The sequence below is a fragment of the Dermochelys coriacea genome, chromosome 4, assembly GCF_009764565.3.
Source record: "Dermochelys coriacea isolate rDerCor1 chromosome 4, rDerCor1.pri.v4, whole genome shotgun sequence".
Taxonomy (NCBI): Eukaryota; Metazoa; Chordata; order Testudines; family Dermochelyidae; genus Dermochelys; species Dermochelys coriacea.
In genome coordinates this window covers 91638301-91650040 of record NC_050071.1, presented here as the reverse complement: position 1 = coordinate 91650040, position 11740 = coordinate 91638301, and the positions used below count along the sequence as shown (strand labels likewise).

General features: G+C 40.3%; 1 protein-coding gene across 16 annotated transcripts in view; it reads right to left on the bottom strand.

The window, feature by feature from the left end:
* Positions 1-6257: 6257 nt before the first annotated feature.
* CLOCK (clock circadian regulator) overlaps positions 6258-11740 on the bottom strand; it is an 88837-nt gene continuing 83354 nt past the window's right edge. For all 16 annotated transcript variants that reach the window (XM_038398498.2, XM_038398497.2, XM_038398499.2 and 13 more), the window contains one exon: positions 6258-11728. In XM_038398498.2, the coding sequence (XP_038254426.1) occupies positions 11552-11728 (177 nt within the window). In that variant the 3' untranslated portion in view covers positions 6258-11551. The remainder of the gene's footprint in view (positions 11729-11740) is intronic.

The following is an 11740-nucleotide window of genomic DNA, read 5'->3' as shown; positions in this document are numbered from 1 at the left end:
CAGGTCCTGGCTGCTTCCTGGAACGGCGCAGGGGCAGGGAGCCTGCCCTGCCTGTGGTGCACGCTGGGCCAGAGCTGCTCTAGGTAAACGCTGGGGGAGGGGGGCCTGCGGGGAGCTGCAGAAAATAACCCCGCAGGCCGCTTGTTTGAGACACACCCACCCCCCCGCACTAAGCTCCAGAGTTCCCTGGTTCGAGCCTGCTCAGCGAGGACCGGGGGTCTGTGGGTGTTACAATGGCAGACGATGAGAGGCGTCTGTGTGTCCTACAACCAACCCCTCTTCCACAGTCGAGACTGGTGGGAGGCACCTAGCTCTGCTTGCAACCCTGAGCCAGGCACTTAAGAATCAGACCAGGCGGTGGTGGCTAGGTCTCATACCTTTTCTCACCCAGCCTGTTGGAGACCCACCTGCACTGTAGATTAAATAATTAGAAAGTCGCTGCATTAGGGAAAAGTGAGTGAATGGCTCACGTGGTACAGTACACAAGTGGGAGGCCCAGATCTAGGCCTACTGCTCCAGCTAGTATCTATTTATATACCCTGGGACTACTTTTTACTTCCATCCTAAAACCTCTGCTGAACATTCACATGGGATATCATCCATTAGCTCAGCAGTTCTCCAACTAGGTCATGAACGCAAAGTGGGTGACAACCACATTTTAATCAGGGCTGGCATTAGATTGGCTGGGGGACAAAGCCAAAGCCTGACCCTCATTGCCCTGGCCTTCGGCTTTAGTCCTGGGTTGTGGGCCTAAGGTAACAGGCCCCCTGCCCGGACAATGGAGTGCAGGCTTTGACCTCTCCCACCTGGGCTTGGGTGCGCTCAGGCTTCAGTCCCACTTCCTGGGGTTGTGTGTTGTCAGAAGGGTATTGCAGTGCAATGAAGCTTTAGCACCGAGTCTCGCTGTTCTCCATGCTTGACGGAGGCTACGCTGAAGACACTGGCACTTCATTAGGAAGCGTATGTAAAATCTGTATCGAGCAAAAGCTGGCTGGTGAAAGTGTCAGTTCAGAACACCTAAAGCATATTCATTGCTTCCCTCCCACCCCTTCCCTGGTTCTGAACACAATATTGTTTCTAATGGACACGTTTACTCCCTGAGCTGTATTCTTTTACAACTGTGGCTTTTAAACATCTCATAAGCTCTTCTTAAATTCCCAATTTTCATCTTTCTGCCTAACTGCTTCCTCCCACTAATTTTGCATATCATTTTCCTCAGCCCCCCTTTTGCAGCACCAAGGATATATATTACTGGTTGGGACTGTCCTCAGTGCTCCTAGGGCAGTGGTCACCAACCCGTCGATTAGGGACACCCCCGCCACTCCCGGAAGCAGCCAGCATGCCCTGTGGGAGGGATGGGAGATAGGGGTCTCCACCCTGCTCCTGCCTGCAAGCACTGACACCACAGCTCCCAGGAACAGGGAGCTGTGGCCAATAGGAGTTGCCGGGGCAATACCCCATGCCCCACCACCCCAGGTCCAGACTCAGTGTGGCCATTTAGTGCACTACTGGCTGGCAGGGGGAAGGTGGCATGGCCTAGCTCACGATGGGGTGGAGGTGCCGATGTGCCTGAGTGGGGCTAGGGCAGATCCTAGGATGCCCTTAAATTCAAAAAGTGATCTTGGATAGAATGGTTGGAGACCACTGCCCTAGGGAACACCACTTACAGTGATTAATTCATCTTTATCCACCATAATGAGGTCCAAAAGTTACCTCTCAGTGCCTACAGTATCTTGTGTTATAAACTTCTGTATAATTTTTAGAAACATATTTTACCTGTCTTCCCCCAAATTGAGGCCCCCATACCACAATTTTTCTTTCCATACAATTCAGCCAACTACTTAAAGAGCAGCTCCTCTGGTTCTCTGACCCTCTTGAGCATTGTCAGCACATTGGTCTCTGGGCATTTAAGACCCTGCAGTTCTGAGTGATTAATAACTGTAAACCAGCTAATGGTGTCTCCCTTCCCCATACCTGTCACCCTCTTTCTCCTTCCTAAGTGGCTAGAACTCCTGCTTTTAACATTCCACCCATACAAATCACCACGGCAGGTTTTAGTAATGGCAGTTGTATTCCTCCTTAGCCAAAAGGGTCCAGTTCCTCCTATTACCCAGGCTCCTAGCATTGGGAAATAAGCAATGAAATATCTTGCTGCATGGAAAACAAGAGCCTCCCAAGTCTGAGCTCTGAAGGTGACCTGTGCCTCCCATCTTCCCTTCCCTGGTAACTAACACCTCCCCCTCCCCCTCCTGCAATTAGCCAGTTTCCAGCTAACTCTTTGATCTACCTCCCTAATGATTAAGGCTATGATTTAATCACAGGTATTTTTAGTAACAAAAGAAATATCACAGCCTGAGACCTGTCCATGACTTTTACTAAAAATACCTGTGATTGAATCTTTTTTTTGGGGGGGGAGGGAGGGGAGGAGCACCAACTGCCAGGAGGTGGGGAGGGGAACCCCAGGGCCAGCTGCTCCTCCCGCCACCTGGCACTGCCGCCAGGAGCTGCGGCAGTTCCTGCCACCACCGGGACCACTGCTCAGACAGTCCCCGGGGGCCTGCCAGAGCAGCAGCTGGTGCATCTGGCTGCAGAGCTGCTCCAGCAGAAGCTGGTTTGGGTGTCCTCAGAGCTGTCTGAGCAGCTGGCCCCAGGGCCAGCCACACTGGCCTCCCGCAGAAGTCACGTAGGTCGCAAGAAGCCATGGAATCAGTGATTTCTGTGACCTTTGTGAGAAACACGGAGCCCTACGGCTGCTTAACGTGGAAAGGCTCAATGCAACCTTTCCAGTGACATTAAAGGCTCTTCTATAGAAGAAAGCCTGGGTAACACTGATGGTCCCCATAAGTGGCTGTAATATCCATTAAGCTATGTTCTGGCTTTGGCAACTGACATCTGAAACACTTTAGGAAAGAGCAAGCGACATGTTCATTTACTTGTTCTAGCCCTGGCCCACTGCTTGCCATATTTTTTCCTGGCTCCAGCCAGATGCTTGCAATATAGGAATATTGAGTCCTAAAGTCCTCTACCCTCATTGAATGGCTATTATAAGCAGTTATCTGGAGAAGGCCCATGGGTCTTGCAGATAAGTGCTACTTTAAGAATATAATCAATGACAGGGTTCTAAGTAACAAGGTTAATAGGATCTCCTCCTTGGTTCATGGGAAGGAAACAGATGTAGATGTAATATTACGGCCAAGTGAATAAAAACAAAGGTGAAGCTGTATCAGTGACTAAGCAGCTCACTTACTAGCCAATTTGTCCATAAAACTACAGTGCAGTACTGAGGTGGTGAACAACGTATTCAGGCTTCAGTGCAGGCAAAAACCAAGCTGAAATGTAAGTCACATGGAAAAACACATGAGGTAGGTTTTATTTCCAAGCTTTAATAATGGAAGCAAAAAAAGACAGCCAGAGGGGTAGCTGCTGCTTGGCTCTGTTGTGATGAAATGTAATCCGGGAGACATCAATTATAGTATTTCAAAGGGGGGGGGGAAGAACATAGTATTAGTACAAGCTTGCTTATCTTTTTAAAGCTGCACCAAGATCAGTATTATTAAAGATAACTTGGTAAAACAAAATACTTTGTCTCATTTAATTTCTCTATGTTAAAGAGCACTACAGGGAGATTAAGCTAGCACCAGACTTTTAAACGTCAGGTTTGATATGTTGCTAGTACAAAGTTTTCAATAGAAGCTGGGCAAAAGCAAAGTACAAATACAATCTTCACCACTAATAAAAACACAGTATCAGGAGAGCAATGTGAATGTGTTGGATACGTTCCAGAAAAAGCCTGGTAGTGGGCTTACAGTTCTGAAGCAGGACTACTTAATGGCATTTAGATGTAAATTTTGTGGTCGTGAGAGTCAGTGACTGACTGCACAGGTTAGAACAACGTATTGTACACACTGAACTGCCCTCCAATTATACTTGGAAACCAGCTGGTATCAACCTCGGAGTCCATTCCTGAATACAGCTCATGCTAGATTTTGCAGCAGTTTGAGGCCTGGATTCTGGATCCCTTACTCACGTCCATAATCAATCCAGCTGAAGCCCCTCCTGTATAGTCCCATTCTGCAGATCTTATTCACGAGTTGCCCCACTGACTTCACTTGAGTAAAGGTGCAAGATTGGCCCAAGTCACAAAAGGCCCATTCACCCTACACAGGTTAACATAGGGTCTCATCCTAACCAAAATCACTGTTCATGTTCTGGAGGATTAAATAATGAAATTAAATCTGTTCAGCGCTCTCATTCACACTCTTGGCATCTTTGGCCCCCAAGTCTCACAAGCTAAAGTCACTATTTGGCTTTGTCTTCACAAGGGGCAAGTCTACACTACGGGGTTAAGTTGCCCTAAGTTATACAACTCCAGCTACGTAAATAACGTAGCTGGAGTCGACGTAGCTTAGGTCAACTTATTGTGGTGTCTACACCGCACTGGGTCGATCGGAGAAATTCTCCCATCGACTTAGCTTAGGCTTCTCGTTCCGGTGGAGTACCGGAGTTGACAGGAGAGTAATCTATGGTCGATTTAGCAGGACTTCATTAGACCCGCTAAATCAACCTCCGGTGGATCAATCGCCACAGTATCGATCCCTGGTAAGTGTAGACATACCCTAATACCAGAATAGTTCTATCAGTGGTGAAATACAGCTATGAAGTTTGCTAATGTAGACAGCATTTGCAACACCAGCAGCATTCTTGGGGAAGGAAAAACAGCTTTTCATTCACTCCTGTGTCACCTATCTGTACTTAGCATGTAACAATTTTTTTTTAGTTTCCTCTAGTTGACTAGGATGATGATTTCCCCCCAAATTAACTACACTGATCCAATTCATTTCAAGAGCCAAGCAGTAGTGACAGTAATGGAAAGGACAGTGAATCCATAGCTCTGTACAGCACACTAGTAAGAGTGAAAAATTATTCATTCATGTTGTTTCAACTACTACTCCATGTCAACAATAGAAAATTTACAAAAATTTAACACTTCTATTTTCCAATAGCTCTTTGAGGCAAAAAAAAGTGCTGAGTTAACTAGACTTTCAATTTTTAATCTTTACAAATATTCAACAGTTATGGTCTTGTCTAAGTAAGGTGCTGGTTCCCAAACTTGCACAACTGTGAAATGTAGTTGAACAACACTGCTTCAGTTGTATCAGCAGTTTGAATTACAGCTCTTCTGGTTGATAAGTATAAGGAAATATCAATGTATTTTCCCAAAGTTCTGTTTTAAGAAAACTGATTGTCTTTTTATAACAAGACACCATCATCTGCTGCAGATTTGTTTTTTCAGCTAAAGAATTTGTATGGCTAATTCTACATTAACTTTGCACAAACAGTTTCAGTGCACTCATTGCCAGCAATGGGATTGCACCAGTACAATCTCACTCCCAACATGAAAATACCAACGTTCTGACAATGAAGTGATGTCATAGTTTGCCCAGAAATTAAAAACAAAAACAAACCTTTTAGCAAATTTTCCACATTCCCATCATCTTCAGTTACAGGGTACACTTTTAGATCCAATTTCACATTCCAGGGTAACTCCACCAAAGCCAACCAGAAGTCAGTGGAGTTATTTCAGTACGAGAGCAGGATCTGGCCCAGTCTATTTAGTTAAACCACCACATTGGGTTATACTCTGCCCCAGATCTGCATATAGAACTCCTATTTATGTCCTCATGCAGATATAAAGGCGGCATGAAATCTTTACACTTCATTATTAAAACATTTTAGTTGCAAAGAGTACATGTTCAAACAAGACTGCCTTGATCAGTTTCAAGATAGTAACGAAGACACAGAAATTAGGTCAAATTCTGCCTTCTGTTACACCTACACATCATGAAGAATACACAGATATATCCAAGGGCATAATCTGAACAGGTAATACTACTCTTTGAAAGCACTAGATTATTTTAACTAAAACAGAGACTGCCATCTGTCTTATATCCCTTACACAAAGGCTGAAAACACCACAAGATGCAAGAAACACGGACATCTCTGTAACCTTCAGGACAGGCCATCATTTTATGAAGTGATACAGAAAGTAGTCAAGAAAAGGTGCAATATACATTTTAAATATAGCCCCACCCCCATTTGCCTTATCACTGTTCTTTGTCAAGGTATGGAAAAAGAGATTAAAAAGGAAGTGCCTTTGGTATACTTGTTCAAATGTTAAGAGACCTTTAACTATAGAACCCTGTAGGATATGAAAGTGAAATTAGAAAAGTTACCAGAACCTTAGAAGCTACAAGAAGTAGAATTTCAAATGAGTTACATTTATTCAATTAAAAAACTGACAGTTAGTAATGGTCACATGAACACCAGGGAACTGCATCTACATTTCCTGACGTCAATATGGAGTGGCACTAGTTTTCTACATATACAAATCTAATGCCAGTTAGAAAGTACAAAACCAAATCAAAACCCAAGACACTGTGAAATCAACACTGCTTAAAAACTCAAAATTCAATCCACTTGATATATTTTAAAATAAATAGTTTTATCTCATTTAAAAAAAAAAACTCAGCTGCTTTCAAAGCAGTTACTACTTTAAGATCATTCCCAAAAGTCCTTCATAAATAGTCACCCATTTTGATTGTCTATTAGTGCAGCACCTCTCAGTCTTGGCTGGGATCTCCATATCAGGCAATACAGTATTGGTTCATACACAGTGTTTTGTTTTTCCTTTTTATTTATAGGTACAAATTTAGCATACCATGCTGGCAAAACCCATGCAGATGACAAAGCATGAAGCAAACAAAGCCTGTAAATTACTTGTTTATTAAAGAAAAAAAACAAGGAATGTAGTGTTAAAATCAGGATATTAAAAAAAGGTCTAATGGACAACCAGTTTTAATTTAAATATCTCTCTCAAAGTTTCTCTCATTTACTATGAGCCATTCAACATTCAACTTCAAATATACTGAATACAAAATTCTTTATCCCAATTAGTATCAAATAGTTTTTAACTTTTTCCACTGGGGATGATTAAAAAAAGATTCAGCACTATGTTAGTCTTTTTCTCCCTTTTAGCCAAAAATAATAATTTCCCCAGCCCTTCTCAATGTGTATCTTGTTTCAAGAATGATTTCAAAGAAAGATACTGTACTTACGAATCTAACATGCATGTGCTGACACTGCATGATGCCATGTCATTTAAAATGCACTCATAACTACATCTGGTTTTATCTCTAAGAATGCTAGTTATTCTAGAATTGGGGATTGCAACAGTCTACTAAAGGCCACATCTGTAAACCCGCTACACATATTTTAATGCAAATTATAATCCCAAGGGCCATTCAGAATTACTGAACAGGCTAATAAGCTTCCTGATCATTTCTTTCTCACAGGCAATTGTGCAACTTTAAAAGAAACCTCTAAAAGAAGATAGTATTTATGTAGATTTAGCCTTTCCCAAAGCCATATTAAAACAAAATCAACCAATTTTAGATGCCTTTTTAATCTCACACTTAGAGCCTCAAAGGATCACCACATTTAGAAACACTTTCCAGAAATGCCTCTTTTTGACAGGTTTTCTATATTTTGATTCCTTTGGACCTGTTTGAACCGTTCCATTGCCTAAAATAATTAACTGTTTTCCAAATGTTTTTTTTTCCAGTAAAGTGCTTATCATTATTCCAAACCCCTTTTTTAAACTGCACTACTTGAGTCTTGCGAGGGTTTCTCCTTTTCCCATGAAAAATTGCCAGCATGGGCACTGAGGAGAACTAAGGACGCTACTGAGCACAGTACATCAGCATTCACTTAAATTGGACTATCTTACATGCTTCAAATTAGGCATACTGCTGAATTGGGGCCTATTGTAAAGATATTAGAACATTAACTTAAATGTTGGTTGGCAGCAGGCATAATGCCTACAAAGATAGTGATACCCTGGAGCCATAGCACCAGGAGGTAAACGTCTAGATAAAATGGAAGGCATATGGAGAGTTCTTACTATAATCTTTTCATATTTATATACAAATATAACATATATTAAATATAATATAAAAATAGCTATATTTCTTTTCCCTCTGAAATTCTGAGGCTTTTCTTTGAGTTCTCACTCAACCCAGGCAAACTTACTAATTTTCTCATCAAAACTCTATTAAGAAAATACAGCATGATATTTTACTTAACTGTACGTCACCAAAGCATCCATAATACAAACACTTTCTCCTTCTTAGCCAACTTCCTCACTCCTGTCAGAGTCATTCTGTAACATTACACATCACAGCAGAGAATGCTATGATATCTCTTGGGATGTCACAAACAACAGGTTTGCCACACCTGTGAGTAAGCTGGGCAGAAGCAGCAGGCTGATTAGAAGAGAGAAAGACTGGACCCCAATTTTCTTCCCACTGAAGTCAATGGAGTTTTGCAATTGACTTTAATAGGACCAGAAGTGAGTGCCTTGTTTGAACACAAATCCTTTAACAGTCAGTGAAAGAGAAGCAGAACATCCACACCAATTAGAGTCAGTGAAATACTGTGTGCTTTTTCTGTTTTTTTTTTTTTTTTTAAACATTTGCCTGAATTGCGGCAGAAGCTTTTCAAAGGTATGTAATAATCTTCCAGTCTCTTAGAATTCCCCCTCTTCTCTTTATCAGCTAGCAGGTAAAGAGTAGCTTCATTTTTGGATGACTTTCCCCTCTGAGCTTATGGAAGGCTTCTTGATCAAAGCACAGAATTTTTCCTCTTAGTCCTCTGCCAATAGCTATGTTAATATAAAACCTATCACACCTAAGTTAGGCTGCCTTTTTATTGTCTGACCTACAACAGCATACCACAGTATTTTTTTGGTTGAGAGAGGGGGTTTGAATGAAGCTTATATATAAAACTCTCTCAGCTATCTGCTGGTTATGCTCTGTATTTTCTGTAGCTGCAAATGCTACATCTTATCAGTTGGTTTTATCACCACACTACATTTCTAAGAGTAATATTAAAGTTCTCCTAATTTCCTTCTTTAGTGCTATTTTATTATTGTAATTCGGTTAAAACCTTTATATAACAAGTCTATTTCCCACTAAAAGTCTTTATGGAATGGACCTCTGGTCAATGCAGCTTAAATTTTGGATACAGGCGGAATGCTATGGCAGGATTAGCAAGGCAATTTGAAAAAAATAAATAAAAGTCAATGCAGTTTTGCTTTTCTAAAACTTAAAAAAAATATATGTTTCTAACAATTATACTGGTTCAGGGAATGACAGAAATCCCTTTAAAGAGCATAGAGAGAGAAAGTTTCCTGGATATGTTTAATATTTGTATCTATTCCTACTCCTTGTTGCAAGAGGCTTCCTGGAGCAGAAACCAATCCAGTTCTCTTTGGTTCTTTACTTCTTATGCCTTCTTTCTTTTTTCACTGTGATTCTCCCAGGATCCACTGTTGACCTGTTGCTTTATTGTTTGGGGGAGAGGGGCTAATCCGATGAAGAGATGATAGTGGAGAGGCCAAGGCTAATTTTAAGAAGCTTCAAAAGGTAACTGCATCTAGTGTTCACTAACTTAGCACTACCTTTCAGTCAGCTCTGGTCACCCAATAATACAATCAAACTGTTCCTAATATTTAATATTCCACCACAATTTGGTTACATTCATACAGCTCCTCCCTAATACTCTGACTTAATTCAGCTTCTTGACTAAAAACTTTCCCTCCTCGTGTTAATTTTAATTAATTTTCTCTTTTAACTACCAGGTCTATCTTAGTATTAGCTCATTTTGCTTTGCAGATGTGATTTGTATGAAGTAGTACCATAGAAATCTACTGAACATTTAAAAATTGGAAATCATTTCTGTTGGAACTTTTTATTATCTTTATAAAGTGAGGTTGCCTTCTGAAGTCTTAGTTTAGTGGTATCCCTTTTAAGTCAATACTCGTGTGTTAAACATGCAGTCCCAATCAACTCTTTATTTTTCCATTAAATTCCAATCAATAAAGTAAAATTGGATCTGATCTAATTAAAAAGGTCAGATTAATTTCCCCCCCAAATGACTAATCTCTGTTTTGGAGCCACTAAAGAGTGCTTCTCCTTACTCTTTGAACACTTTACAGGTAAATCATTAGATATCTGTTTCCGTTTCCATTTTAGTGTCTGAGGGGAGAGGCCCTCCTTTAAAAAATGCTCATGATCTCAACTCAGACGATTGTTAAAATACTTGTATATATGAACACAAACAAGATATAGCTATGAAGTAGAAACACGTTTTGTTGAGATTATACTAAGACTTCAAAATTGTAAAATCGTAACAGATTCAAGACAACATAATTCAAGATGTTCAACTTTATCACCTGAATTAAAATCAAGGCACTATGGGTTTCTTGTTTTTTTGTTTTAAAATGACCCTGAATCAGTTTTGTCTGAAGAAAGATCTAATTTTTTAAGGAGAATAAAAAGATTCCAACATATTTTAACAAGTTACAATTCTCACCACAGAGAAGGTGGTTAAAAAGTGCCTAAAATGTTATTAAGTGTAAATATATTGTTGTGCAAATTACTCCTATAACTGACATTTTTAAAAATTACTTTCATGTAGTTTTTTTAAAACCCTTTACATAAATATTTCCAACTATGATCTATATCAAAAGATAGCTTTGGGGAGTAAAATTCCAAACCATCCACAATAAAGCAGTGCAAATTCCTATTTTTCAATCAAAAAACAATGAATAATTGTGAAATGATGGATAATACTTCTGAAATCTGAATGTCTTGAACCCTGATGCGTGACCATCAGTTCAAACAGTTTCATCAATAATTTAACCCCAAAAAATCCACTAACCAGCACACTATACCTCACTGAACAAACTGTGACATCGCAGACAGAGCACAAACAAGAGACTTGTGCCCACATTAAGGGTGAAAATTATGATGCATCATGTTGTAAACAAAAGGGTAGAACAGAGGAAAATATTAGTCGGAGCATGGTGTGAGAATTTAGGGAAACATTCAAACCTACAAACAACAAGATTACATTTTCATGCATCATATAAAATATTTTTGCTCTCTCTCCTTTTATCCAGACATATACACATTATTTTACATCTGTATAATACAGAATCTGATTCCACACAACATTTTGAAAATATTTACTTGTCCCATAATCAACTGAAGAAAAAATTTAAATGTCTTTTGGACTGTATTTGTAGCATTATTGTGAGCAACTGCACATCCATGGTCACATTTGATAAAAACTTACAGGACTGCTAAAGATACCAACATTTTTAGTGCCCTTTTCAATTCACTGACGGTTTGAGACTTGAACTGGACAAGTTATTATGTGGCAGCACATCCTTTAGAACACAGAAACTGGGACAACTACAAGATTGTCAAAGTTGGCCATGTCCCCATTATCTTTTTGCTCTTTGTACCTAAGGTACCTCCACAACATTTTGTAGTAGTTTCTTCTGCAAACAGATTCCCAGAAGTTAGAAGTAGACCTCAATACTGTACTTTATAAAGCCTTTGGACTTCTACCTCTACTATCATCAGTGCAAATGTTTATGGAGCAGCCCCTCCCTGCTGTTTGCTTCTAGAAGAAGTGAATCCCCATGCTACTGTGGCTGAACTTTGGAAGGATCAATCATGTTGTCAGTTCTATGTCGTGAGAGTTGCTGCTGCTGAGATTGATGCTGCTGGTGGTGTGATTGAGTAAAAGTGTTTTGTTGTAGTGGGAAAGCAGCAGAGAGAATAAGCTGAGTTGATTGATTTCCATGAAGTAGCCTGGATGTCTAAAAAGAAAT